General features: G+C 54.5%; 1 protein-coding gene across 1 annotated transcript in view; it reads left to right on the top strand.

The window, feature by feature from the left end:
• Positions 1-27,107, top strand: part of ASTN1 (astrotactin 1) — a gene marked incomplete at its 5' end in the record, with an annotated part of 31,241 nt that extends 4,134 nt beyond the window's left edge. The window contains 20 exons of the mRNA XM_010190927.1: positions 255-401; positions 751-858; positions 1,932-2,081; positions 2,715-2,882; positions 3,321-3,405; positions 10,902-10,976; positions 11,465-11,602; positions 11,965-12,115; positions 12,547-12,713; positions 12,918-13,112; positions 13,437-13,564; positions 15,818-15,922; positions 16,098-16,286; positions 19,435-19,703; positions 19,952-20,085; positions 20,766-20,917; positions 21,254-21,389; positions 21,520-21,620; positions 22,205-22,388; positions 26,730-27,107. Of these exons, the coding sequence (XP_010189229.1) occupies positions 255-401; positions 751-858; positions 1,932-2,081; positions 2,715-2,882; positions 3,321-3,405; positions 10,902-10,976; positions 11,465-11,602; positions 11,965-12,115; positions 12,547-12,713; positions 12,918-13,112; positions 13,437-13,564; positions 15,818-15,922; positions 16,098-16,286; positions 19,435-19,703; positions 19,952-20,085; positions 20,766-20,917; positions 21,254-21,389; positions 21,520-21,620; positions 22,205-22,388; positions 26,730-26,964 (3,017 nt within the window). The remainder of the gene's footprint in view (positions 1-254; positions 402-750; positions 859-1,931; positions 2,082-2,714; positions 2,883-3,320; positions 3,406-10,901; positions 10,977-11,464; positions 11,603-11,964; positions 12,116-12,546; positions 12,714-12,917; positions 13,113-13,436; positions 13,565-15,817; positions 15,923-16,097; positions 16,287-19,434; positions 19,704-19,951; positions 20,086-20,765; positions 20,918-21,253; positions 21,390-21,519; positions 21,621-22,204; positions 22,389-26,729) is intronic.
• Between the last annotated feature and the right edge of the window lie 345 nt (positions 27,108-27,452).

Here is a 27,452-nt window from a genome sequence, read left to right as displayed (position 1 = left end):
GTTTTCTTTACAGACCTGGTTATGTAAAACTGTCCTGAGGGGCTGACTGTTAAATCCCAGGTTTTGGCTTGGCTTGGAGGAGGTGCTCGTCCCCTTCAGACTTTAAGGAGCTCAGGAAGGTGCCCATTGGCCACAGCACCCTGGTCATCAAGATGCTGGAGATGGATCCAAGGGAAACTCTCTCTTTGTTGCCTCCCCCCTTTTTAAAAATCTCTATCCCTGAAAGATTTTTACCTTCAATTCTTCCTGCTCAGGGAGTGACAATGCCAAGCTGTCCCTGATGAACAAGTATAAGGACAACATCATTGCCACCAGCCCGGTGGACTCAAACCACCAACAGGCCACGCTGCTGTCCCACACCTCCAGCAGCCAGCGCAAGCGCATCAACAACAAGGCGCGAGGTAAGGGTGCTCCTTGGGGCGGATGGGGGGCTCTGGGTTTGGGTGCAGAAAAAGCAGTGTCTGCAAGGACGCAAATGAGGTTGGGTTGGTTGGTTGCACAGCTGCAGAGGCTGTTTGCCACAGCAAATATTTTGTGATACTGAGCATAGCCATGGGGAAAAGTCGCAAGATGATGGGAGCCGTGGCTGTGAGCGGTGGGAAGGGAAGAAGATGCTGTGCCTGCTATGCCTGGCAGACAGAGCTCCTGGTCTTCAAGGCAAGGCTTTCCCTGAAGGGGTGAGGTAGGGTTTGGTGGCTTGGGGTGTCACGGTGCCAACCCCGCCATGACCACACTTCGTGTCCCCTGCAGCCGGCTCAGCATTTCTCAACCCCGAGGGGGACTCAGGGACGGAGGCAGACACCGATCCCCAGCTGACTTTCTACACGGACCCCTCACGGAGCCGGAGACGCAGCCGAGGTGGGTGCATGCATGGAGGTGGGCAGCAAGCGTGGCCCCTCTTCCCTTGTTTGCTATTGCCTCTCCGGATTTGGAGATTTTCTATCAGCGAGAGATGGAAACCCAGGCACGATGTGGGCTGCTGCGGGCAGGCGCCACTTCCTACTCCCGGAGCATGCTGCTGCTGCTTTCCGGTGGAGTTTCTCAGCAGAGGATGAAATATATTCTGATTTTTGCTGGAGGCTTCTGCTGGGCTTTGGTATGTATTAATGAGTAGCACACTTCAAAGGCTGGCCCATGAGCTCCTGTGCTGCCACACAGGTTTGCTCTGGCACCGTACATGTGCGAGCTGTACATGCAATGGAGAATGGAGCCAGGCTTGGTCCCTGAGCAGAGGTCTTGCCCTGCACCATTCCTTTGAGAGGTTTCCTTTCCTGGCAAGGAGAGTTTCTGTCTGTTTTCCTTCCTTCTCTGGACAGTGCCTTGTTCTTCTGGGAGTTGTGGGAGTCTCCTTTGCCCCCAGCACCTGTGCTTGGTGTACTGGGAGGCCAGTTCAGGCTTTGTCTCTGCAGGGGATAGCTCAGCCCTCAGCCAGCTTTTTCTACTCAGCTTCTTCAGCTGAGAGATGAAAAGTCAATGACCTGTGTGTCCCGAGCAGTTAGGGCTCTCTGGTGCTTTCTCAAAGTCATCCAGGAGGCTGTTGTCATGGCAAAAATACCCAAGAGAAGTGCTGAGCAGAAGGAGAGGGTAAAAAAAAGAGAATATCGCATTTACTTTTTTTCCCCTCAACATCTTTATTCTGGTGTAAAGTCCTGCTGCTGCACATGTCTCAGTGTGCAGCAGTGCAGGGTGCAGGAGAGCCCAGGCTGCGGGGGCTTAGGGAGACCCCAGCCGCAGCAGGCACATAGAGAGGCTTCCATGGCAAAAGCTGCATCATGCTCTTGAAAATATGAAGCGATTCCACTTGTTTGGATTGACACTGGATTTCCAGGGGGCTGGGCAGGGTCTCTGTACCCTGAGATCCCCTGACTGCACCCCAAGGTCTTTCTGGGGTCCTTGGGTCTCAGGTCTGACTATGCTTTCGTGTTTTGCAGTGGGCTCTCCCCGGAGCCCTGTGAACAAAACCACGCTGACCCTCATCAGCGTGACGAGCTGCGTCATCAGCTTGGTGTGCTCATCCCACATGAGCTGCCCCCTCGTCGTCAAGATCACCCTCCATGTCCCGGAGCACCTCATCGCCGATGGTGAGCACCCTGTGGTCCTACCCCTACGCCCCCAGCCTTCCCCCTCCTGCCCCACTCTGTGAGCTGTACTGCAGGGGAGGAGGGAATGATGGGGTGGCAACAAGTGTAGGACAGAGGGACAGACATGGGATGGAAGGAGACCAGTGTGGGACAGAGGGATGGAAGGGTACAGGATGGAGAGGATGGGCACAGGATGGAGATGGCTGTTGTGGAGTGGAGGGGATGGGTGCAGGATGAAGGAGGCCATTGTGGGATGGAATGGACAGGCATGGGATGGAGAGGATGAGTATGGGATGGTGTGGACCATCATGGGATGGAGGACATCAGTGTGGGACAGAGGAGACAGATGTTGGACCAAGGGGATGGGGATGGGGTGGAGGTGGCTGTTGTGGGACAGATGCAGGATGAAGGTGGCTGTCGCAGGATGGAGGAGACAGGCATGGGCTGGAGGAGGTGGTCAGAGGGCAGAGGGGATGGGCATGGGACAGAGGAACCCATCACAGGATGGAGCGAGATCGTGGGATGAAGGCGATCATCAAGGGATGAAAGGGTCCATTCTGGGATGGTGGGGACCATCATGGGATGGAGAGGACAGCGGTGGGTCACCGCCACTAATGCCCCTCTTGGTGGCAGGGAGCCGGTTCATCCTGCTGGAAGGGAGCCAGCTGGATGCCAGCGACTGGCTGAACCCGGCACAGGTCGTCCTCTTCTCCCAGCAAAACTCAAGCGGGCCCTGGGCCTTGGACCTCTGTGCCCGGCGCCTCCTTGACCCCTGTGAGCACCAGTGTGACCCTGAGACTGGTAGGTGGTCAGGCCATCTGTGTGGGTTTGGGAGCTTTGTTTAGTCCTGGTTAGCAGCTCCCTGTACTGCACAACTCACTTTTTCGGGGTGTCTGGCATTGGCATCTTGGTGAGCATCATCACCATGTAGCACATTTTGGGAGCCAAGCATTTAAACACATCCTTCGCTCTCCATGCAGGAGTTATCCCGCTGCATCCCTTATCCTTAAGTGTGAGCTCAGAGCTGGAGCACTCACCATACGTTAATTAAACTGGATCTGGGCTCACCTCTGCCCACTCAGCCTGGCGTCGGTGGGGAGGGAAATGCTTTCTCGCCTTACTCTGAGCATGGGAGCAGAGCTGCTGGGTGTCTTGAATGGCTTCAGGCTGGGTTTGGCTGGGATGCACATGGAAAACCTTGTCCCTCTGTGTCCTCCATGTCCCCACCTCTCTCCATAGGTGAGTGTCTCTGCTACGAAGGTTACATGAAGGACCCCGTGCACAAGCACCTCTGCATCCGGAATGAGTGGGGAACGAACCAGGGGTGAGTGTGCTCACCGCAGTGTCCCCAGGCTCGGACCATCCTCGCACGAGCTGCTGTGTAGTAGGGCTGCGGCAAATCCTCTCAGGTGAAAGAGTTAGAGGCACTTTAGTGACCTGCAAGGTCAGCGCATCGCTGGGCTCTGCAGCAGGTCTGCGGGAGTCGAGGATATCTATTCTTTGAAATAATCAGGGCTGATGTAGAAGAGGCCGTTGTTAGATTTCAGAGTAAACACCCTCTGGAGAGGATCGAAGCGGCTCCTATTCCTCTTGTGGGCACTCTCCTTGGCATCCTGCACTTTGTGGGGCTTTTGGTTTGGGTGTGCAAGGTGTTGGAGGAGGGCTGAGGTCAGGCTGTTTTCCCTAGCAGAGGAGGGAGGCTACAGCACGGGATGCCCCATTGAAAGTTGTGTATATTAGATGCTTCAATGCCATGGCCTGAGAGAAGACAGCAGTCACTGTCTGCTCCACAGCTTTACACCCCTTGAAGTGCAACGGGAAATTTTTCTGATGTTTTGGCAGCAATTTGGTGGGGGATCCCAAACATTCCTATCTCTCTGTGACCCTCGGGGGATGCTCCATCTGGTCCTTGACATGCATGGGACTCTGATGCACAGATGGGGACTTCCAGGGATGGAAGTGGTAGTGTGCAGAAAGCCAAGAAACCCCCAGAACCAGAGGCCCCCTTTTTTCCTCCCCTTGTTTTGTTGCGCTGCGGCTGGATCTGCGGCGGCGGCGTCTCCACGCGTGGCAGGACGCCCTCTCTGAAGTCATTAGTCTTCACAGCGGGAAGAGAAAACCATCAAAGCCTGGGCTTGGTGGCATCCCTGCTGTGCCGCTGCGCCCGAGGATGGCAGCCACTGGGAGCTGCCCGCGCTGGCCAGCCCCAGCTGCGTCCCTTTGAACTGGGGCCTGGGGAGAGCTCTGCTGCTCTGCCTACAACCCCCTCTCTATTGTTTTGGGGTTTTTTTATATTTTAAAAGCAGTTCAGCAATTTAGCGGAGCACTGGCCGTAAGAGACAAAGGCGACTGTCGTCGTGGGTGCCCTGAGCCAGGCTGGGGCCAGGGGGACGCTCATGAGACAGGTGACCCCGTGCTGGGGACATGAATATTGTGGTCAGGGTCCCCAAACCACTGCAATGCACTGCTGCCAGGGTGGAAAAATACAGGCAGAAATACAGCTCCCTGTCCTGTTCATCCCCAGGGGACAAATGTCCGACAGGGATGTCCCCAGCCGCTCTGTGCCCATCTAATAAGAGGCATTGAGTGATGGGGACTGAGACATGGGAGGGTTATTTCACCTGCCAGGGTCTTGCCCATTTTAGGATGTGTTTGGTTTAGGAGTGGGTTGGAAAGAGCCCATGGCCACCCACGACCACCCATGGCTATGGTGCCAGCCTGTGCCTCAGTCAGAGCTACCAGCCATGTGCTGGACCCACCACCTTGCTAAACACAAGAAGGCAAAGGACTTTGTCCATTGAGGAAGGTAGTAAAAATGGGAGAGAATCATTTGTTTCCTTCCCTCTGCTTTTCCTTTACTCCTGGGCGTGGGACTGTAGCTTCACACTTTTCATCCCATGCACATTGCTCTTCTTGAGCTTCTTCCTGCTCCATCATCTAAAGGGAAAGCGAAGAAAAAGCTACTTTCAGGTGAACTGGGAAAAATACAGATGGTAACAAGCAGGAGAGAAGCCAAGGGCAGTTAGGGCAAATCCCAATGGCAAGTCCAGACCCAACTTCAGTCGCAGTAATGCCAACCTGAAAGGTGCTCAGGACCTCCAGGTTCCTCCAGGGTATTTGGAGATGCTTTTCAGACCCAGTTCCATCCTGATGCCCCCATAGAATCCTTCTCCATGCTCATACTTGGGCCTCTGCCTTTCTTCCTGCAACGGCGTTCATACCTGGCCGGATACCTGTTGTCTTGGGTCTCTTCTTACATAGCGAAGTTGCCTGTGACAAATGATACGCAGCATTTCCAACATGCATTTCTGTTTGAGGCAGAGAAACCGAGCAGATGTCATTTTCCCCAAGGCTGTCAAAGTCCTTCTGCGCTCTCAAGAAGGCTCCAACGTTGCAGTGTCGGGGCTTTTTCAGCACTGCACTTTGAGAGCTCCTCTCTTGAGCTGTTTGGAACTGGGGTCATTTTGTGTTTCTTCCTTGAACTTGTCAGATTTTTGTTTCGGAAAATGGTAGCAGCTGAAACCAACTGCACCATCCCTGCCTGCAGCTTCCGCTATTTATAGGGGCTCTTGAAAGCATGTCCACACTAAGCAACATGACGCCAAGGCCAGCTTGGTGTTTAACGAGGATTCTTTTCTGTGCTGCAGTCTGTTCCTGATGTCCAGGTGGTGCTTGATGCAGCTCTGTCTGCAAGAGCTTGTGGTGGTGAATATCTCTTCTACCTGTCCAAGGTGTCCTCTGTGAACCCTTGGCCTCCACAGGGTTGTGTCGCTGATGAACTCTTTTTGATCCAGCAGAACCATCTTGTCAGAGCCCATTTAACTGAATAACTTGTAACTTTTACCTGGTAATTATGGGGTTTGGGGCGGAGGTTGAGCTGCCAGGCTTGTCACGCTCATCAGCTCACTCCCAGCCTGACAAGGCTGCCCACAGGCTCGTCTGAAAGAGATGTCTGCAAATCCTCTGCTCTGTCCACCCATCCCAAGGTGAGGTCAACTGTGCCTGACTCCTTCCTGACCGTTGTTTGTCTAATATGCTCCTAACCCCTCCAATATTGGAGCACAAGCCAGGTGGCCAGTGAGTCACCAGAGAAGCCACGTTGGCTCTTAGCATAGGGGAGGTCAGCAGAGCAGCACTTGGAGACTCTGCCAAATCCCTCAGCGTGCTTGGGAGCGACATGGTCTGGCTCTGACCTCTCTCGTTTTCCTAGGGTGGCGTTGTTATCTGTGAACTCCTTTCAGCCCTTTGGTTTAGATAGGTTTGCCGTTGGTTTGTTTTTATTTACAGCGATCACAGGTTGACTTGGTGTCTGTGTGCTCAGCAGCATCTAATTTTGCTCGTGAAGCTCATCTTTGAACTTCATTGGTGATGTTAGTGAGGCTGTGTGCGTTGTGTGTGTTTTGGGTACCACGCTGAGATCCGTGCCGCCACAGTGTATCTTTTACCCGACGCATCCAGTCCCTAAATCTTCATCAGTTTTAATAAAAATAAAAGATCTTTTTGATCATGGGTAGCAGATACATTTGATCGGATGCTTTATTTTGTGCTGCTCTTCAGCTGTTTTAAACAAATCTGGCTGGTGCTGTTTGTGTGTTCACAGTCTGTCTTCCCTACTTTGATATGCATTGTTAATTAGCTGCTTTTTGGCTCTTACTCTAACATTTCCCGGATAGGATTCAGTTTCTAGCAATCCAACCAACCCTACCTTGTCTTTGCTCATCAAACCAAATTCCTGTGGTTACTCTGTGATATGACTTGACCAGAAGTCAAATAATCTTGTTCTGCCTTTAGTTAATAAACTGTTACCTGCCTGCATTTGTATGTCTTCATCTCAGCCCTTAGATCTGTCGTGTGATGGCCCATGGCTTTTTCCCTTTCCTGCACGCTGCTTTTGCCTGGTTCCCCTTTTCAGACACCCCAATGAGATTTAAGATGGTCTGCATTTAAGAGGTCTTTATCAACGTGCCCTTTTGACTTGTAATGGCCCTCACCCCGGCATGGAGAGGTTTTTAGGCCAGTTTAAGGTAATTTGGTGAACGCATCTGGCGGGGCGCTATCATCCTCTTCTAGCAGTTGGCAAGCGGGTACCATCCCAGCCCCCTTCCCGCACAAGGCAAGTTATCCCTTTCCCCACCCTGCAGTCTCGCAGCCTATTTTTCCGGCACAGGACCTGAATTAGTGCGCACACCTCCCCTCCCTATGGTGCCACTTCTCTTTTGCACGCAGTTGTCCACCTCCCTGGCCATACACCTGCTCCTCCTGCCTCCTCCTCGTGCACCATCCCCTCCCCAACCCACGAAGGAGCTGGGGACATGCTGAAGCAACAAGAACAGCACTTTTCCTGCTTAAAGTCTTTTTTTCCCCCTCTTTTTCTCTCTTTTTTGCCACTCTTTTTTCTATCTCTTTTTCGCCACACTTTTTTCTATCTCTTTTTCCTCCTCTGTCTCTCTCTCTGTCCCCTGCTGTGTGCCTCGGCTTTGCGAGCTTGAAGGACAGCCAGATAAAAAGCTCCTCTTTCTTTCAGATCCTTTCACCAAACCACCCATCTGCCTCCTCCTCCCGCCCCGTTCTTCTCGCAGATTTACGGGCAGCCCAGGGAGAAAGTGCCGGCATTAGCATTTTTAATAAAGAGCTGCTTGGAAGGAATAGCAGGGGGTGGGGAGGTGGAAAGGGGAGAGGCATTGGCAGCTGAAGCCCGAGCAAAGCCATTGCGAAGCGAAGCAAAGCAAAGTCAAGGAGGAGCTGGGATGGACACTGCTGGTGGGAGAAGTTGGTGGCTCGGTGCTCGTGTCACATCTGCACTGTGCTCGCTCCCCCATCAGGGTGGTGTTGGGCTGTTGTGGGTTCCCACTTGCTTCCAGCATGCACTTGGGGCTGGTGCTTTGCTGCCGTGATGGGGTTTGGCATAGCCGTCCTCCTGTCACACGCTGGGTGGAAACCTCCAGGAGCACTGTGGGTCAGGGTGGCAGGCATGAAGTCCCCTATTCCAGTGTGTAGCAGCTAATCAGCTTCTCCTCCGGTGGCGCTTCAGCCACGCTCACGTGCAGTGACTTCTCAGTGCCTTCTGCAAAGACCCTCTCCTGCAGCCCCTCCAATCTCCCTTCCAGCTCCCCTCAAACCAGCTGCTCTGGGTTAGCTCATCATGGCCACATCCTGTGGGCACCCGGCTTTGATTCCTCATCCCACTCCTCTTGTCCAGAAGAGCTTTGCAGGGAGTGAGGTCCAGGAGGAGCATGGTTCTTGATGATGGAAATCAGTCTGGCTTCATCCCCTTGGGACTGCAATTCAAGCATGACTGGGGTCCTCTTGAGGTGGGTCAGAGCAGCACCAGCAGCACCAGGTCTGGAGGGCTTAGCAAGTATTTCAGGAGCTTCCATTCAAGCCCAGATCTGGAGCAACGTGTAGTTGATGGTCCAGCTGGAAAAAACGAAGAGGCCTGAAGGGACCTGTGTATGGACTGGCAGTGCTTTGCCTATGGGAACTTGCTGACTGAGTGTGGGGAGTTTGCTGGTTCTCAGTTGGGCTGATGACCCCCTGCTTTGTTGTTTCAGATGCCTGCCTCACTGCCAAGGCTTGCAGGGAACTGAGAGCTGTCATTTCTGGCCCATTTAATCCAAGCTGCACCTTAATCAGGTGCAGAGCTGCTTCTGATCAATCTCACTTTCCTTTGTGAGCTCTGAAGACCGTGCAACCAAAATACCTGCCAACAGCAACAAACACCAGAGCAGCAAGGTGCCTCCAGTGATCACAGAAAGTGGGGAGGGAGCCAGCCGTGTGAACACACGCTTGCACACACAGGAGAGGGGGCAAGGGGTGAAACAGTGGCAGAGGCACAGGGGACAAAAGGCAGCAATGGAGGAGGTGAGGTGTGCCTGGGGGAAGAGATCTTGCCTTCTCCTTTGCAGCCTAAGACACAAGTCAGCAAGAGTGCATTGGTGGGAATGTTGGCACTGGGCTCCCAGAGAGCTTCCTTGGAGATAAGGATGGATAAGTGTTTCTCATTGAGCTGGAGGTCTTGTATGGAGACCATCCCAGGGCTTCCCTGCAGAAGGTACCACGTTCTTGCAGCCTCAATAGTGCCTGGCAGCATCGGTTGTCCCTACTACGCTCTGTAGCTAAAGGCTGAACCTTCCTTTTGATGGGTCTTTTTTGACCTTGAGTAGAGGCAACATAAGGCAGGCTTATGAGCTGCCACGCAGTCCCGGAGCATGGAAACCCATCTCAAAGCCATTATCGCACGAATTTTAGCCACAGTTGGAAATTTTGGGTACCCTGGGTGGTTGCAACATGGCTTAGACACTGATTTCCATATTCCAGGCACGTCCAAGCCCACTGGCTGCATGTCCTGGACATGTTGGCATCTATGTGCCATCTGGCAGAGGTCCGGCAGCCACCACACCTCTGCAGCGCCTGCTCCGGGGCTGAGCCCCACTGCAAGCCCAGAGTGGCTCTTCACAACCACTTTTCCACCCAAGTCAATGGGGAACAATGCCTCGCTTCTGCTTTTGTTCCCTGCCGGCGTGCTCCTGAGAAGCAAGAATAAAACCCGTCTGCGGGAGCGCTGAAAGGCGGAGACGTGAAGCATTCAAGGCGTCGGCAAGACCCAAGGAGCACATCGCTTTCCGGCCGAAGATGACCTCATTCAGGGCAATCCGATCTGCGGGCTGAATGTAATCCCCCGCTCCCGGCCAACGGACGGGAAAGCGGCATTGTGTCCCAGTGAGGAAATGAGACGGCGCGCCGTAATCCTGCAATCAGGATTCTTCTTCTTTTTATTTATTTTTTTTTGTCCTTGCTGAAATAACTTCAGATTAGAAATTAAATTGCTTGTGCAGGAGAGCTGTAATTGCCTCTGGAGAAAATCCCCAAGCTTGTCAGCGGCGCCCGGTGCTCTCACCCTGAATTTTAACAGCAGCGATGCGATGGGATGGAAAATCTCTTTCTCTCCCCCAGCTCTGAGCTCTTGCAGAGGAGACTCGGAGGTTTAGGGTTTGAGAACAGGGTTCGTGTCACCTGATTCAAAGCCCACCAGTGTCAGGTCTCTGCCTCCCATTGCTCTGCCTCGGCGGCCTTGCTCTGCAAGTGATGCTTTGCCAGTGGGGCCGTGCTATGAGGGGTGCACACCCCAAAGTGTCGTGGCCACAGACATCCCACCAAAGGGCACCAACCACCAAGTCGTGGTTGCACATTACCCTGTGCTATCCAGGGCAGCAGGGATGGAGGAGGTGGGACCATCAGCTCTCCAGCCTCCCCTCTTGGCTCCGAACTCCCGACTTGTCTTCCAGACCGCTTTGCAAAGTCCCGCAAGGGCTGAGGCTTCCTGAGCTCCCCTCCTGAACTGGTGATACCGGAGGGGAGTAAGGCAGGTGGTGAAGCTGCAGCCGCAGACCTGATGTGCTCCCTTGAAAAAGCCTTGCAGAGGCTGAGTTCAGCTGGATTTTGGGTTTTTTTCGGTCTGATGGTTGTGACGCAAATCCCTAAAATGGGAACTGGGCGGGTGGTAGCTGAGTGTGCAGAAGTGTGAGGCTTGCGGATTCCCAGTGGGCAGAGGGGACTGGAATGACTTGTACCCCAAAATGAAGGATTCATTGCACCGCTGACCTGTTGGCAGGTTGGGTCTGGAGCGAGGATCTGATGTTGTTAGAACCCCAAAATGAAGATCTCGGATGTGGGGCTGTTTTACCACCTTATTTTGGCTTGTTTGGCTCATCCCAGGACCTTTCTGCACATGAGCTGGGAGATAAGCGAGGGAAGCATTTTGGGCCGTGAGGGTCAGTGGGGGCATGACACCAGGATGATGCTCTTGGATTTCTCTTCTAGGCCTTGGCCATACACCATCTTCCAGCGCGGCTTTGACTTGGTCCTGGGTGAGCAACCATCCGACAAGATTTTCCGGTAAGTGGTAAAGGCACCCCAGCGAGCACATTTTGGGGTGCAAAAATGTGACTCAGGGCACATGGGCAGGCTGGTCCCCCCCAGTCAGCAAGGCTGGACGCAGCTGGCCTGTGCCACCTCCTGGGGACGTGCAAGCATGTCTGGGAAGGTCCTACCACAGCTGCCACGTGGGATGCTGGGTGCCCAGCAGCCAGTTCCTCCTCTCCATCCATGGTGAGAGCAAGGCTTAGGCTCTGCAGGAGGATTCTACCAAAAATGGAAGTTCCTTTATTTTTATTGTTTTTAAATTACCTAAATTATGTGTGCTCTTTGGGAGTTATTTGAGTGCATTCAGAGGAGTCACCCCACTTTACCGCACTCGTCTGCCTTTGCTTAGGCTGGCATCCCTGTGGAGCAAGGGGGAGGTCCAGGGGCTTGATTTTGAGCAGAAGCAGCCCTCCAGGCTCAGTGTTTTTCTCCATGCCAGCCCTGACTGCTCTGCCCGGCAGGTTCACCTACACCCTGGGGGAAGGCATGTGGCTGCCTCTGAGCAAGAGCTTTGTCATCCCACCGGCTGAGCTGGCCATCAACCCTTCGGCCAAGTGCAAGACTGACATGACAGTGATGGAGGATGCGGTGGAGGTCAGGTACGTGCATTGATGGGGTGAGGGAGGAGGTGTTTCAGCAAATATACTCGCCTCTGGAGTGAGAAGACCAACCAAAAGCACATGAGGGTTGATGGGAGCTGGGACCCCCACCCCACATTTTGCAGGTGGGGATTGCTATGTCCGTTAACTTGCCCCTCTTTAGGGCCTGCAAAGCTGAGCCTTCGGAGGTAGCTTTCACCATTTCAGTAGCTCCTGCCGCCCTCTAATAGCTTGGCTGCTGCTCAGTTCGCTCTCAACCCAAGGGAAGCCTGAGCTCCGGAAAAAGCCCACGCAGCCACTGTGGTCATGCATGTGTTTGTGCCGTCTTATCGGAGCAGTGACACGCTTCCTCCTCCTCGCAGGGAAGAGCTGATGACCTCCTCCTCCTTCGACAGCCTGGAGGTCCTCCTTGACTCCTTCGGCCCCGTCCGCGACTGCTCCCGAGACAACGGGGGCTGCAGCAAGAACTTCCGCTGCATCTCGGACCGCAAGCTGGACTCAACAGGCTGTGTGGTGCGTGACCCCCCGGGCACCTGCAAATCTCCTTGGGTGTGAGCAAGAAGAGGGAGAGTGGAGGGGAAAGAGGGAAGGGCTGCACCATTCCTCCCTTCCCATCGCTTTGGGGTGGATATTTTAGGGTTGGTTTTGCAGCAGGAAGAGAGCTCACTGGAGCTAGGAGCCGGTGAGTGGGGTTGACACCAGCACATCGCCTTGGTGGCTTGGGGGGCTCCCACTGCAGAGGCTGCACTCTCCAGGGGCAGAGGATGCAGGAGGAATTTCTGCAGCCGTGGGTGGCGATGCCAACATCCATCCTGCAGTCCCTGAGCATCACTCAGGCTGCGATTTCCAGTGGAGAGCGGCGTCGAAGTCTCCCCCTCCATCTCACCGCTGGGCCTAGATTTCTTCCTCAGGGGCTTCACCTCTTGCTTTACCCCCCCAACCAGTGCCCAACGGGACTGAGCCCCATGAAGGACAGCACGGGCTGCTATGACCGTCACATTGGTGTGGATTGCTCAGATGGCTTCAACGGGGGCTGTGAGCAGCTGTGCCTGCAGCAGATGGTCCCCCTGCCCGAGGATCCCCTGCTCTACAACATCCTCATGTTCTGTGGGTGAGTGTCCCATCACCACCCCAGCCACGGGGACACCCCCGAGGTGCTGGTGCACCTTGCCACTGCTATTCTGAGCTCTTGGGGTTGTGTGGCTTGGGAGGAAGGTCTCTTCCCTTCCTGACGTCCCTGCTGGGGTGGTCTGGTGGCCCCATTCCCCACTGGTGGGAGCTGCAGCTGATGGTGGACCCTGTGCTGGCTTCCCAGGTGCATTGAGGACTACAAGCTGGGCACGGACGGGCGGTCCTGCCAGCTTATCTCTGAGTCGTGCCCAGAGGCACGGGACTGTGGGGAGCCCCGTGAGCTGCCCATGAACCAGACGCTTTTCGGGGAGATCTTCTATGGCTACAACAACCACTCCAAGGAGGTGGCTGCAGGGCAGGTGCTCAAAGGAACCTTTAGGTGAGCTGGGGATGTGGGGAGGTGATACAAGCAAAGTCAGACCTTGCTGTTCTCTCCAAGAAGGCTTGGGAAGCGACCTGGGGCTGGACTTTAGCAGACTGCCTGGTCCATCCATGTCTGGCCAAGCTTCGCAGGAGGTGGAGGGGCTGGTGGGAAGGGCACATCTGAAGCTTTCCATTGAGTGTCGACATCTTTGTAACCCATGCCCAAAGGAAAGGCTTGGTGCTGGGTGGCTTTTTGGGATGGGTCACAATCTGGTGGGGATGATCCCGGGCAGTTCTCCTGTCCTCCAGCCATGTCCTCCTCTCTGTAATTAACTTCCAGGCAGAACAACTTTGCCCGGGGCCTGGAGCAGCAGCTGCCAGATGGGCTGGTGGTGGCCACGGTGCCCCTGGAGAACCAGTGCCAAGAGGAGCTCTCTGACCCCACACCCGACCCCGAGTTCCTCACCGGTGAGTGAGCCCAGCCAGACGCACGCCTCTCCCAGCGGCACAGCTGCCGGTGTGCCCAGCTTGGGCACTTACCCCTCCCAGGGGATGTATCAGCTGTGGGATATGTCTAGTCTGGTTTTAGTGTCCCGTGCTCGCCTGCAGCAGCAGCGATAAGAGGAGGGCATTAAAAATTAAGAAGGAGAGGGAGAGGCTGCAAATTAATTGTGTGACATAAAAGCTCAAGTGTGTGCTGGATATTTGGGATATTTGCAAAAAAGGATTCTTTTTTTTTATGCAAGGCAAAAAAGGCTTTCCAACACCTTTCATTTGATTTCCACATCAGAAACTCTTTACTGGCATAACAAAGCATTCAGAACATGCCACAGCCAAACCAAAATATTTCGGTTCGTCATGCCAGAGCACTGTGGGGTATGAGCGATGGGGTTATCATGGACTCCTAGACAGCCTTGAAGGGTTTACCTTTCTTTCACCAAGTTGCCAGCACCCCTAAATAGCCTTTGTTTCTGTTGGCTGAAATGGCCAAGGACATGGATGGGGCAACTACTAAAGGAGGGATGTGGGTAGTAAGCTGTTTTGTGAAGTGTCTGCAGGGTGGTCTCATGCGGGACCTTGTGCATTCGCTCTGCATTCGCTCACAGGAGTGTTTTGGGGAGCACCCATGGGCTGCACCTGGGGTCTGATGGGTGCTGGTTGACCCATGGAGTGCATGGCAATGTGGGAGTGTGTGCAGGCAGGGAGGAGGGTGCCAGCAGGGCTGAGCTACCCCAAGAGAGCTGTGTCAATGGGTCACCCCTGCAGCCATGGGGATGCTCAGCCCTGCCTAGAGGTGCTGGAGGACATCTGCCTCCCCATGGGCTTCTGTTGCCCTTGGCACGGTGACATGGATGTAAGGAAGGTACTGCCACCACGGCCTCAGCGTCACGACATGGTTGGTGGGACTAGGACTCTGCTGGCAATTATGCTGGGGAGGCAGAAACCAGTAAATTATCCTGTTCGTTTCCCACTGCTGTGCTGGCTGTTTGTGGCTGATTAAGGCAGAAGTTAAAAAAGAAAAAAAAAAGGGAAAAGAAGTAAAATCTTCTCCGCTTGTCAGTAAGCAGATCTGGATACTGCTGTGAGTACATGAGAGGCAGAGCTGCTGAGTAAGGAAGGGCTGGTTTTGCATAAACATTTTGCAGGGAATAGCGAGGCTTTGAAGCTGTTGGTAGCAGCCAGCACTGAAGGGAGAGGCACTGGAAGGCAAGGGATCTTATCCTCTGTATCCTCCGCCTTTCGTTCTTGTCAAGGATGCCCGTTGTTATCCTCCTGAACTCCTGCTGCGTGGCTGTTGAGCAGCAGAGTTTACCGCTTCGCTGCCGAGTGGAGGCATGCCGTGTCGGCTGTGCGGCAGCCAAGCTGCGAGGGAGGAGGTGGCCGTGTCCTGGCATCCTGCTGGGGCATACTGAGGGATGCTCCAGTCACCAAAATCAGAGCCATGAGCACCCTTCAGTTCCCTTTCTGGGGCTTTGTCCAAGGCTCGGTGGCCAGTCCGTCCCTCTGCTCATGGAAGCTGAGCTGCTATGCGCCTTGGCTTGTGCCTTGGGCAGGACGAAGTGGCCACCCAGCCCTTGTCACCATGAATTTCTGGCTTCCGTAGTGCACAGGTAAATGGCTGGAGAACGGGATGTCTTTGCCTGGAGAAGGAGAAACCTCAGATCCTGCTCAGCCCCAGCATTGCCATAACGTTCTGAGGGAGCATGAGCATTGGCAGGCATGTGGTTTCCCTGTACACACGTGTCCCACTCAGCTCAGTCCTGGTCAAAGGGGACTCAGGGCCTCTTGGTTAGCCATGCTTGGCGTGATGATGACCATTCCAAGGCCTGCAAACAGCTCATTAAAAAGCATAACTCTCATTAGTGAAATAATTAGCACACCTGGGCATGTCTTGGGAGCGGGAGCTGGGAAGGATGCAGAAGGGGATGCAGGAGGAGGCTCGTTATCTTCCGACGCAGAGCCCCAGACGGCAGGATGAAACGCGCCCGCGTGTTTTCCTTCAAAGCCATGGTTTTAATTGCTGGGGAGCAGCTGACCCTCAACTCGGAACACCTCGCTGCCTCCCCAGGGGGACATGGTGTGAGCACAGTCCTTTCACCCTGGCTTCTCCCCATCCCTCTGACTGCGTTGCCCCGGGCACAGCACAAGGGGCCGCGGCCATCCCTGTGGCGAGGCATCCTCGGGCAGTGGTGCTGAGCCCCCGTGTCCTTTCTTCGGCAGGGATGGTGAACTTCAGTGAAGTGTCTGGGTACCCTCTCTTGCAGCACTGGAAGGTGCAGTCCGTCATGTACCACGTCCGGCTCAACCAGCTGACCATCTCCCAGTGTAAGTGTGCGGGGCCAGGGGGAAGAAGGGAAAAAGGGGTGGCAAGAGGACATACACAGCCTTCTTCAGGCAAGTGATGGGCTCAGAGGTGTGTTGCCTGTCACAAGTGTGTAGGGAGGTGGAAAGGGCTTGGGATCCTCTGAGATCTGAGCATCTCCTCCCATCTCGTCCTCAGCCTTTAGCAACGCGCTCCACTCTCTGGACGGGGCCACCTCCCGTGGAGATTTCGTGGCACTGCTGGACCAGTTTGGCAACCACTACATCCAAGAGGCAGTGTACGGCTTTGAGGAGTCCTGCTCCATCTGGTATCCCAACAGGCAGGTCCAGCGGCAGCTCTGGCTGGAGTATGAGGACATCAGCAAAGGTAGGGCCCTTACTTATCCCCAGAAAGGGTCCCCACAGCCACCCCACAGGAGCTGGAAGCTGGGTTTTCTTTCAGCACAGCAGGGAAAGTGCCCAGCCCGCATCAGGCTTCCCATCTCATCCTTGTATTTACACCCCACTCTCGCACCCTTTGAAGCCAGCTGAAAGACTCCTGTGGATGGCAGCAGGCATTAGTCTGGGCCAGAAAGGAAGATAAATACCCACATCCCCAGGGAGATGAAAGACGAATGCACTAATCCCACCAAGCCATCCTGCCTGATTCTGGACTTAACTGTTATTTGTCTTTAATCCTGTTCCTTCCTTCCTTTTGTCTCTGCCATATCTGCTCTCTTCCACTCGCATCCCGTGGCCAAACTTTTCTCCCTTGAATGCATTTTATTCTCCTGGGCTGTCAGTGCTGTGCTTTTCACGTCTGGAGCCCAGTTATGAACTGGGAAGTTCACTGTAGTACAGAGGGCGTCTGGAGCCTCTGGAGTCCTCTCTGCGGAGGGGTGCAGATGGGTGTTGCTGGGAGGTGATGGCTGGTTTGGACACGAGCTTTCCAAAAGCAGAGGCTATCTGACGCCGGCCTGCTGTCACCAGGACCACGGCATCTCCTCTTGTGTGGCCTTTGCCAAGCTGCCTGCAGGTGTTTTGCTGCCTGTGCTGGGGACATTGGGTTGCACCACCCAGGCTTGGCCAGCAACAAAAGCCAGCTCCCAAGCCTGGGCACAGGGGATGCTGAGTGGAGCTGCTGGTTTTTAGGTGTTCTTTGGTTTGCTGCCCCCTACCCAGGAAACCCCAGGTGCAGGCAGTGTGAGCGTGGAGCTCGCAGGCGCAGTGACTGATGCCTTGTTTCCATCACAAAGCTTCATAATTCCCAGTATTGGCATCCGTGTATGGTGCTGCTCTTGCTGTGCCCTGGCTGTGGAGACATTTGTTTTCTCTCTGGGGCTCTTGTGTGGGAAAGGCTCCTTTCTGAGCCCTAGTCTGGATCCTGTGGGCTCAGACCTCCTGGAGCCTGGACTTCTTCCCAAGCCCACCTGCGAGAGTACAGACCCGCTGCTGTTTTGCTGTGGGCTGTCTCCAGATGTAGCATCTTTTGATTGCAAGTACTGGTTGGTTTTTTTTCTCCCGCAATTTCCTCCTCTTTGATTTTCCTGCTTGGAGGCTTTTCAGGTCTGGCAGTCTCTTTCCACCCACAATATCACATTTCGGTTTTGCTCTGGCACCTGCCACTTTCCCTCCTTTGCTTTTTGTTTGCAAACGTCAGGAGCTGGATATCGATTGAGAAATTGCGGGAGACAAATCATTCCCCGGCTCCTCTGCTTTCCTTCGGCGCCTGCTAAGCTGAAGTTCACAGCCAGCCCAAAGCGATCCATTTCCAGCTCGCTGGGAGTGGAGCAGTGCTCTTGTACCCCGTGTCTTGTTTAACAGCCTTGTTTTCTTTGCAGGAGTCTTGAAGCTAGACTAGCACTGGCCCATTTCTCAGCAAACCCTCACAATAGGAAGATCTTCCTGTTGACCCACAGACATGCACTGGAGCAAAGCTCACCAAGCACAGGGTCTGGCTTGCTGCCCCATGTGGCAGGGCCATGGGGGCACCCAGCATCGGGCACCTTTGCGCAGAGCCGGGAAATGCATAGACCGTGGTGGTGCTTTCCTGCTGCAATGTTTTGTTTCTGAGCCTGTTGGGCTGCAGAGTTGCCTGAGGGTTGCCAGGGTAGAACCTGTGGATATTCCCCCGTGTGCACGGGGCAGAGGGTTAACAAGCCTGCAGTCAGACCGGGGGGTCTGTGGTCCCGATGAACGTACCTGCCTCCACCTCACCATTTTCTTTTGCTTTGTGATGGTGCTTTGTAAGATAAGCCCTCAGGGAGAGACCCTGATTCCTTGCCCAGCTGCAACTTTGTCCACCTCCATCATGCCCCATGATGGTGCAAAGAGACAGCGGGACTCAGGCTTGAACCAGTTACCGAAACAGAACTGTTCCCTATCTCCCTTCCCCTGCATGGGGCCTGACTGCAGGAGGGGTGGAGGAACCTGAGAGGGATTTCACAGAATCACAGAATCACAGAATTGCTCGGTTGGAAAAGACCTCTGAGATCATCACGTCCAACCGCTCCTGTCTACCCCCTAAACCATATCCCTAAGTACCTCGTCTACCCACTCTTTAAACACATCCAGGGATGGTGACTCCACCACCTCCCTGGGCAGCCTGTTCCGGCTTCTGACTACCCTCTCAGTAAAGAACTTCCTCCTTAGCTCTAACCTGAACCTCCCTTGGCACAGCTTGGTGCTGTTTCCCCTTGTTCTATCCCCCATCACCTGGGAGAAGAGACCAGCACCCACCTCTCCACAAGCTCCCTTGAGGCAGTTGTAGGTGGTGATGAGGGCTCCCCTCAGCCTTCTCTTCTCCAGGCTAAACAACCCTAGTTCCCTTAGCTGCTCCTCATCAGGCTTGTTCTCCAGACCCCTCACCATCGTTTGGGGGCTTTGTAGTGATGTCAGGAGCTTTCTGGGCATCTTGAGACACTGGCAAGTCTTCCCTGCTCATTCCGAGCTCTTTGGTGCAGCTGGCTGGTGACTTGGGGTGCCGAGTCAGCATTGTTGCTGTGCATTCTGGTCTGACACTCATCCTCCCTGGTCTCCAACATCTCTGTCACATCAGCTTTTATGGGGGTCCTTGGGAACCCAGGGAGTTGAGCAAAGAGATCAGCTGCTGGGGCAGAAGGGCTTTTGCAGCAGAGTGGTTTGGCAGGGGGTGTCAGTGTGGGGTGAAGGTGCCCAGGCAGGTCCTTCGTGAGTCTCCAGCCACATGAAGGAGGCTCCCTCTCGTGGGGATCTGCTGCAAGCGTGGTCTGTCCCAGTGCCGGGTGATGGGCTGGGGCTGGGGAAACTGAGGCATAGGGAAATTAAAGGAATGGCAATAGTAGAGGCCAGGGTGGACTTTTCCGTCTTGATTCCTCCTCTGAAGACCAGTGAGCGTTTTGTCCCTGCAGAGCAAACGGGGAGATCTGAAGGACAGAGGGGTGTCTCTGGGCAGCACTGCCTCTCTCCCAGGTGAAAGGCAGGGCTCTAACCCCCTTGCATCCCCGTATCGATGGCTCAGACCCCACCCTGGTGCCCCTCTTTTCCCCCTTCCCCAGGCAACTCCCCCTCGGATGAGTCGGAGGAGCGTGAGCGGGACCCCAAGGTGCTCACCTTCCCTGAGTACATCGCCAGCCTCTCCGAGTCAGGCACCAAGCGCATGGCGGCTGGCGTGCGGATGGAGTGCCAGAGCCGCGGGCGCTGCCCCTCCTCCTGCCCGCTCTGCCACGTTGCTTCTGGTCCCGACACGCCGGCTGAGCCCATCCTGCTGGAGGTCACCAAGGCAGCCCCCATCTATGAGCTGGTCACCAACAACCAGACCCAGCGGGTGAGGAACCGCTGGGTGGGGGTGATGGATTGGGCATGGGGGGTGGTAGGGCAGCAGCGGGGTGGTCTTTGCAGGCAGCTTGCCCTGGTAGCATCGTGTCAAGCCATGGCAGCCCTTGTCTGTTGGACAGGCTTTTTTTTCTGAACCGTTTTGGCTACACCCACTGGGAAATGGATGAGTGCTGACTTGAGTGGCAGCGGGATGGGAGCTCACCTGGCCTGTGCTCACTCTCTTCTCCTCTCTCCCAGCTCTTGCAAGAGGCCACCATGAGCTCACTGTGGTGCTCAGGCAGTGGGGACGTGATTGAGGACTGGTGCCGCTGCGACTCAAGTGCCTTCGGGGCTGACGGGCTGCCCACCTGCGCGCCTCTCCCACACCCTGTGTAGGTCTCCACACATGCCCAGGCTGACCTCTTGGCGTGATGGGTCTGGGAGGAGACAGCGATGGCTGACGGCATGGGGGCTTTAGGTGGTGGGGCTGGACTGGCCTTGTGGGACAGGTTCTCAAGCAGATGGAGGACCTGCAAATCAGGCAGAGGGTGCAGAGATGCGGTGTCTTTTCTAAATTCAGCTGAGGATTGGGGAGCTGGGTTTGGATCCAGCCTGGTAGAGAAATCCCAGGAAAGGAGGCCTTGGGACCAGCATGCCCAGAGCCAGGAGGGGTACAAGAGGGAGGGGTCACTTCTGTACTGGGCTTGCTGTCTCCCATGGGTTAATGGCTTTGAAGCCCTTTTGGTGTAGGAAAGTCATGCAAAACCTGCCCTTTGGCACTACCTTAAGGAAACCAACACCGTTCTGGTGTATTTGCATGTGGTTGGCACAGCAGAGTGGCACTAGCAACCTTGGGCAGGTCGCACTCCTGCTGCCTTCTACACTAGCCATGGGGACCAGCTGGAGAGGTTGTCCTCGGCAACTCTCCCACACCTCAGCCTGGTTGTTTTGCTGCCTTTTTGTGGCACAGAGGAGCAGCAAGGTGGTGACTGACACGCGTGAGGGTGGGCAGTGGAGGTTGCTGGTGGACCTCACCCTCCCGAGATGCTGACTGGCTGGCATTGCCCCCTAGCCTGCGGCTCTCCACCGTTCACGAGCCCAGCAGCACACTGGTGGTGCTGGAGTGGGGGCACTCGGAGCCCCCCATCGGGGTGCAGATCGTCGACTACCTCCTCCGTCAAGAGAAAGTCACCGACAGGATGGACCACTCCAAGGTGGAGACTGGTGAGTGGAGACTCCACTGAATCTCTCTGGGGAGGGTGGGATGGAGATGTTGGAGGGCAGCCTCTGTTTTCCGCTTTGCAAGGGGATGCTGCAACACAGCCAGTATCCTGTGGAAGAGAAAGCAGCCCCTCCCTTGCTCGCTGTGCTGCAGAAGTGGCAGCTCTATGCCACAGTGATGAGCTTTGCTGGAACAGCAGTGGGTCTATCTCTGCACCAACCTCTTGGTCCCCTTAGGCCTCGGGAGGCGTGGTAGCGGGCACAGCCCTCAGTGGCTCTCCACAGCCCCTGGGGACACCTGTGTCATCACCTGTGGCGCATCTTCCTCTCTCTCCCTAGAGACGGTGCTGAGCTTTGTGGACGATATCATCTCCGGAGCCAAGTCACCCTGCGCCATGCCAGCCCAAGTGCCTGACAGGCTCTCCTCCACCATCTCCCTCATCATTCGCTGCCTGGAGCCCGACACCACCTACATGTGAGTCGCCTCCCTGGTGCCATGCCCGTGGCAGTGCCATCGCCCCGAGCAAGGTGTTCCTGCCTGATGCGGCTTGTGTTTGCATGAGGGCTCGGGAGCCTGGAGCATCATCTCTTTCCTTCTCGGCCAGGTTCACGCTCTGGGGAGTCGATAACACTGGAAGACGTTCCAGGTCCAGTGATGTGACGGTCAAGACCCCCTGCCCCGTAGTAGATGATGTGAAAGCTCAAGGTGAGATGGAGGGAGCTGCTGGACTGTGATTCTCAGGACCAGCAACAGGGAGTATGCCTTGCACATCCTGTGTCCTAGCTGTAAGATCCCCTTCACCCATGGTGGCCCAGGTGCTGACACGTGGTCTTGAGGGTTGGTGTGGTGGGCAGTGGGAAGCACACACCCTCTCCGCAAACAAACGCAGAGATGCTGTGTGCTAGTGGAATGGAGGGGCAAGCACTCAGGACATAGCCAAGAAGACCTGCCTGTCCTGCCCAGAATTGATAGTGTAGGTGGTGTCTGTGCTCAAGAAACCCCAGTTCTATGCCTCCTCATAAATAAATGGTATTTCACTAACAGTACCTGATAACACCACATATTTCTTTTCCTAATTGGACCAAACCAAGCCAAACCTGGATTGAGTCTGGGGAATGCTATCTACTCGGTTGCTTCTCCATTGAGACCTTGCCTTGACATGAATTAAATCATATAACTCAGAGGACAAATCTTGGCTCTGGCCTTGATTTCCCTAAAGCTTTAGCCTGGTGGGCTTTGTTCCTGCTTTTCCTTGCACCTCACTGAATACCCCCTGTCCTTCTGCCCAGAAATAGCAGACAAGATCTACAACCTCTTCAACGGCTACACCAGTGGCAAGGAGCAGCAAACAGCCTACAACACTCTGCTGGACCTGGGTTCCCCCAGCCTGCACCGAGTCCTTTACCACTACAACCAGCACTACGAGAGCTTTGGGGAGTTCACCTGGCGCTGTGAAGATGAGTTGGGGCCCAGGTAGGCTCAGGAGCTGGATTGGCTAAGCAGACAGCCCTGTCCGCCAACATGCTTATCCCTCGTAGATGTTGGTCTTTGGGAAGGTGGTTCTCTGGCAAATCTCATTAATTTGTTTGATGATAGAGTTTAGAGTCTCACCGAGGGGTTCCTGCTTTGCTGGATGCTGTGCATATGCTTGAGGTCCAGCCATCTCCCTCGAAGGACCATAAACACAGGACACGGTGAAAGCTGGTAGACCACTGTCAACCCATCATTATCGTCCATCCCTTTCCTCCTTTTCCTGGGCTTTGTCTTGAGTTGAATGCGTATCTTTGTGTTGAACTCACTGTCACTTGTAGTCCAAAGCAGGCAGTGGATTGACCTTGGGTCTGAATTGCACATGTTCCCTTCCCTTTTGATTCATGTCTGTGGTCGTGTGGGGTGATCTCGGGGACACAAGTGTTTTTGGTGGCCTTGTAGTGCTGAGCTGCTATGGCAGGTTTTGGAGGAGGTTGCCCTGAGCTCTTCCAGGCTGACACAGTCCCTTCATGCCTGAATGATCACCGTGTCCTCTCCCCAGGCTCCTCCAGTGCAGCCCCTCCAGCTGCCTGAGGCTGGTGTGCCTCGGGCCCTGGGCTTGTGGATGCAACCAGATGTTCCCATCTCCCTGGGAGATTGTGTGGGCTGCAGTGGTGTCTCATAGCATCTGGCCTCCAAAGAACTGGAGCCTTGAGCCCATGCAGAAACCAGGATTACTTCAAATGTACGTCAGCAACAGCTCCTGTCTATGAAATGCATGGCCTCCATCATATTCCCCACCCCACATCTCCTCTAGCTGGTCTCACCACTAGCTGTCTTCCAGCCCTGCTTCTCCAGGTGAGCACTTGTGGATTTCTAGCAGAGGATTGGAAATCACACATCTCTTCTCTGTCCTCCAAACCTTTGCCTGGGAGTCAGAAAGACTCAGCAAATAGCTGGTGACTGTCTTGCATTTAGTGTCTCTTAGGCATATCTTCTAGTTCAGCTTTGATGGGAAACCCCCGAGAAATCCTCTGCTCCCTGGGACAAAGCTGGATGCTCTCCTCTTTCCCCTTTTCCCATTTATGTTCTAAGATTTCAGCTCTTTGAGCCAGAGCCTCAAAGCTCAGTAGTGACATCCCAGTGCATGGAGTCTTGTTAAGCCTGCGGCTCCCACCAGCTCCTCTGTCCAGGGTTGCTTCATTCCCATGACATTGATTGGGACTAGCAGGCTTGGACTTACATCTCACCTTCATCTTGAGCCCAGCTGCGATGATGCCACTCTGTCTTAATTTCCAGATGTGAAATCCAGCCCTGGTTTGCACGGGCCATCTGACATCTGTTGCGATGGTTTCCATGAGGAGCACATACAATTCCCTACATGACAGACTGGAGTCATCACACAGCCACTGCCATCACCGAGGCCGAGTGTTGCCGTTACTGCTCGCTGCCTCAGTGAGGAGACCAAGGATCGGCCACAACGTGGAGTGGGAACTGCCTGCTTGAGCCCCACGAGACAGGGGTGTATTGGCATGAAGCAGCCAGAAATGCCACTGAATTGCTCAAATGTTACCGTTTGCTGTGTGAATCTACGAGCCAGAGGGTTAATTCCACCCTCTGGAAATGCTGGAGCACTTAGGATGGGATGACGCAAGCTGCTGATGAGGTGTTTGTAGCTCGCGCTACTTGGAAAGAGACATTCGGGCAGCTGCAGTGGGTTCTGGTGATGACAAATCTTGGAAAGCAGACCTCCTGTTTGATCGTCTGCGAGGGCGAAGCATCCAGACTGGCGGTGACAGGACAAATCACTTGCAGATGACATTATTTAGCCAGCAGACAGAGTGTTTGTTTGACTGTTGCTGATGCTCCTTTGAAGTCCTGGATGTGGACCCACGCGACTGACTCTACCATGTCCCTCCTCCACCCTGTGGCCATGCTGCCTTCTGGCTCTGCTCGCTTGGGGCGTACTTGCCTCTCTTCTCAGTGACACTGGCTGCTGGACCGAAGGAAGTGAGGGTGGTGGAGATAACTTCTCTGGGGTTACAAAAGCGAGTTGCTCCCTCCCGGCCTGAGAAAGGCTGCAGAGAGCCCCTGACTGTCCCTGCAAGAGGACAAGAAAAGAGGAGTCATTTCCTAGCAAGTAATAAGTGAAAACAGGATTTGAATCAAAGCCTGGTGAAGTCTGCTGGTGTCTTACAGGCTCTGGGCCAGTGGCTCCAGACTGGCCCCTCGGAGCTGTAGCCCCCTGAAGCTGGCTAGCAAGCGGTGAGCTGTGTGTGAAACCTGCATCTGCACTGTGATGTGGTCGACCTCTTGAGGGTTTCCTTTCCAGGAGAGCCAAGGTTGGCTCTGACTGGGCCTGGGGTAAATTTGTTCCTCTCCAAGCAGCTCTCTCCTGGTGGACCCGGTCTGGAGGACGGTGTGGAGGGGCTGCAGATGTTCCTGCACAGTCAGTACACGTACCCTTGAACTGTCAAACCAGCCACAGCACAACTGTGTGCTCCACACACAACCCCTCCTTATCCAAGCAGGACTGTGACAAAGAGGGTGGTTTTTTTCCCCAGCAGCATGATTTGTGCCTCCACTGCCTGCTGCGTGCTGAATAGATGTGGAGTTACAGCTACCAAGGGGATGTATCTTCCCTTCCCTGTCTGTGCCAACCCACAGACTGACCTTGAAACTGGGAAGGAAACTTATCCCAGCTCCTGAGACAAGGAAACTTTTGTCTGGGTTTCCAGGCACATGCACTATTCACCTGCAAGCCACTTCATTTGAATCCATTACCTCCACATTTGCCACATTCCTTGGAGATCACTGAAAGCGCTAGACAAGTTTAAAATGAACATAATGTGTTTTATCTGAACAAACTGTTTTTCTTAATAAAAGCATTAGAAGCACAGTTTCAAGAGGAAAACCGTAAAAAGAAGAGAAAACAATTGAAGTCATATTTGGCCAGGACCCTCTGCGCTCTTCCAATATCTCATCCAACATGGGGGGTTGGTAATTTAGCACTTTCTTGCTACCAGAACAAGCCCACACCGAGGCCGTGTTGTGCTGGGGGTGCTGCGTGTTTGTCTTCACTGAAGATGGATTCCTCCTGGGCCTCCTCTCCTTCTGTCACCCAACCTTCCCTCCTGGCTTCCTTGGCTGGGTTGCGGCTCTTCACTGAGTGCTGCTGCCGTGCCTTGCCTGTCCTCATTTGGCTCTTGGCAACTGGAAGATGCAAAATGCACATACGAAGAACTGGGGAGCTCCGCCACATCCCCTGCTCTCTCAGAGCTTTTTTGTTTGGATCAAACCTATGCTGTATGCCTCAGCATATTCCTTCTAGTTTGCACGCTGTCCTTTGAGACATGTTCCGTAACATGTTACTAAACGTTGTAAGTCACAGTATCAGCAATGTCATTCATTGCACTTGTATCTTATAATATTGTGTCTCATGAGGATCATAATGTTTATCTTGCCTTCAGCCTTCCGTACAGACCCCCACAAGCCAGACTAATACAGATGACAGGAATGGCATTTTTATTGTTTGGGTTTTTAATTTATTTACTCCCTAAATCTCTATTCTTGCCTTTTCTCTTCCCTGCCATATCACTGCAGATGCCCTACCCCAAGCCATGAGTGACCAGCGCGGTTCCCAGACACGCAATGCAGTCACTTCATGGAGCAAACCCACGTGGGGACACTGCCCTGGGCTGGCCACATGTGTCATGCCCGATGCCGTCTAGCATTTCTCCCCACTGCCTGCAGTGCTATTGGCTCCCACTTTCCCTTCCTGGTATATTTGGGGTCCAGCAGCTGCAGCAGTGACTGGCGATGCCATTTGAATCGTTGGTGATGTCCATCCCAAAGGGTGTTGGAGGTTTCACAGCTGTCCCTGTGGCAGTCCCCTCACTAAACTCACACCAAACCTGGCCTTGTGGGGATGATACAGGGTAGAAGAAAAGGGGGGAACAGGACAGGAAAGTGTAAGGCGAGTCTCAAGACCAGTGCAGCAGGTCCAGCACCGCTGTGGTGGTGTGGGCATCTCTGGCCCAGGCAGGGGCTGCTCCTGCATGCATTTAGACTTGCAGTGCTGCCCTGGGGCTGGTGTGTCCTCCCAGTGCCACCATCCCTCCTCATCCCGGTGGGATCAGGCTCTGCTCATCTGCCCTCCTCACTGCCCAACTCTTGTGTTCCATCCAGAAGTTCCCGCGGCGTCCTTAACCTTTTCTGCCTTTCTCTCTTCATATGCTCCTCCTGCCCTTCCTGCCATTTCCCCCCGTGGTGTCTCCATCGTCTCCACTGCCCCCTCGCTGTCTGTCCCCCTCCGGCATCTCCCCCTGCCTGCCCTCACTGCAGGAAAGCCGGCCTCATCCTCTCGCAGCTGGGGGACCTCAGCAGCTGGTGCAATGGCCTCCTGCAAGAGCCCAAGATCAGCCTCCAGCGCTCATCCCTCAAGTATCTCGCCTGCCGCTACAGCGAGATCAAGCCCTACGGGCTTGACTGGTCGGAGCTCAGCCGGGACCTCAAGAAGACCTGCGAGGAGCAGACACTGAGTGTCCTTTACAATGACTATGGCAACAAGGACTACTGAGGGTTGTAGGCACCTGGTCTCATGCTGGCCTTCCTATGGGCATTTGTGAGGGTTTTATACACGGACCCACGGGGCGGGAGGGTGTCGCTGATGTTTCTGGAGGCAAAAATTTGGACCGGGGAGCGAAACCAGCTGCTCTGTGCAGGACTGATTCAGTATTAGTTTCTTCTTCAACTTGGCCAAAAGCCTTTCTAGTTAGAAGTCTTGTGGGACCCAGTTTTCTTGGTTTTGTTTTATTCATTTCACCAAGAGGTTCCTCACCATCGGTGGAGGGGGCAGGATGGAAGGGCATAGCCCTCTTTGCCTGCCCCATCCCTGCTCTGGCTGTGGGGACCATCCCCTAGGGTGAGGGACACTGGTCACAGGAGGAACGCAGTGACACAACCATGAGAGCAGGTGATGCAGGCTTGAGAAAACGGTGGCAGGGCGTGCAGGTCAGGTTGAGATGCTAACGGTTATGGCTGAGCAAAACAGTCAATGGGCAGCCA

The sequence above is a fragment of the Mesitornis unicolor genome, unplaced genomic scaffold, assembly GCF_000695765.1.
Source record: "Mesitornis unicolor isolate BGI_N332 unplaced genomic scaffold, ASM69576v1 scaffold16638, whole genome shotgun sequence".
Lineage (NCBI taxonomy): Eukaryota > Metazoa > Chordata > Aves > Mesitornithiformes > Mesitornithidae > Mesitornis > Mesitornis unicolor.
The sequence above is the reverse complement of the archived record's forward strand: the minus strand, read 5'-3'. Positions and strand labels throughout refer to the sequence as shown.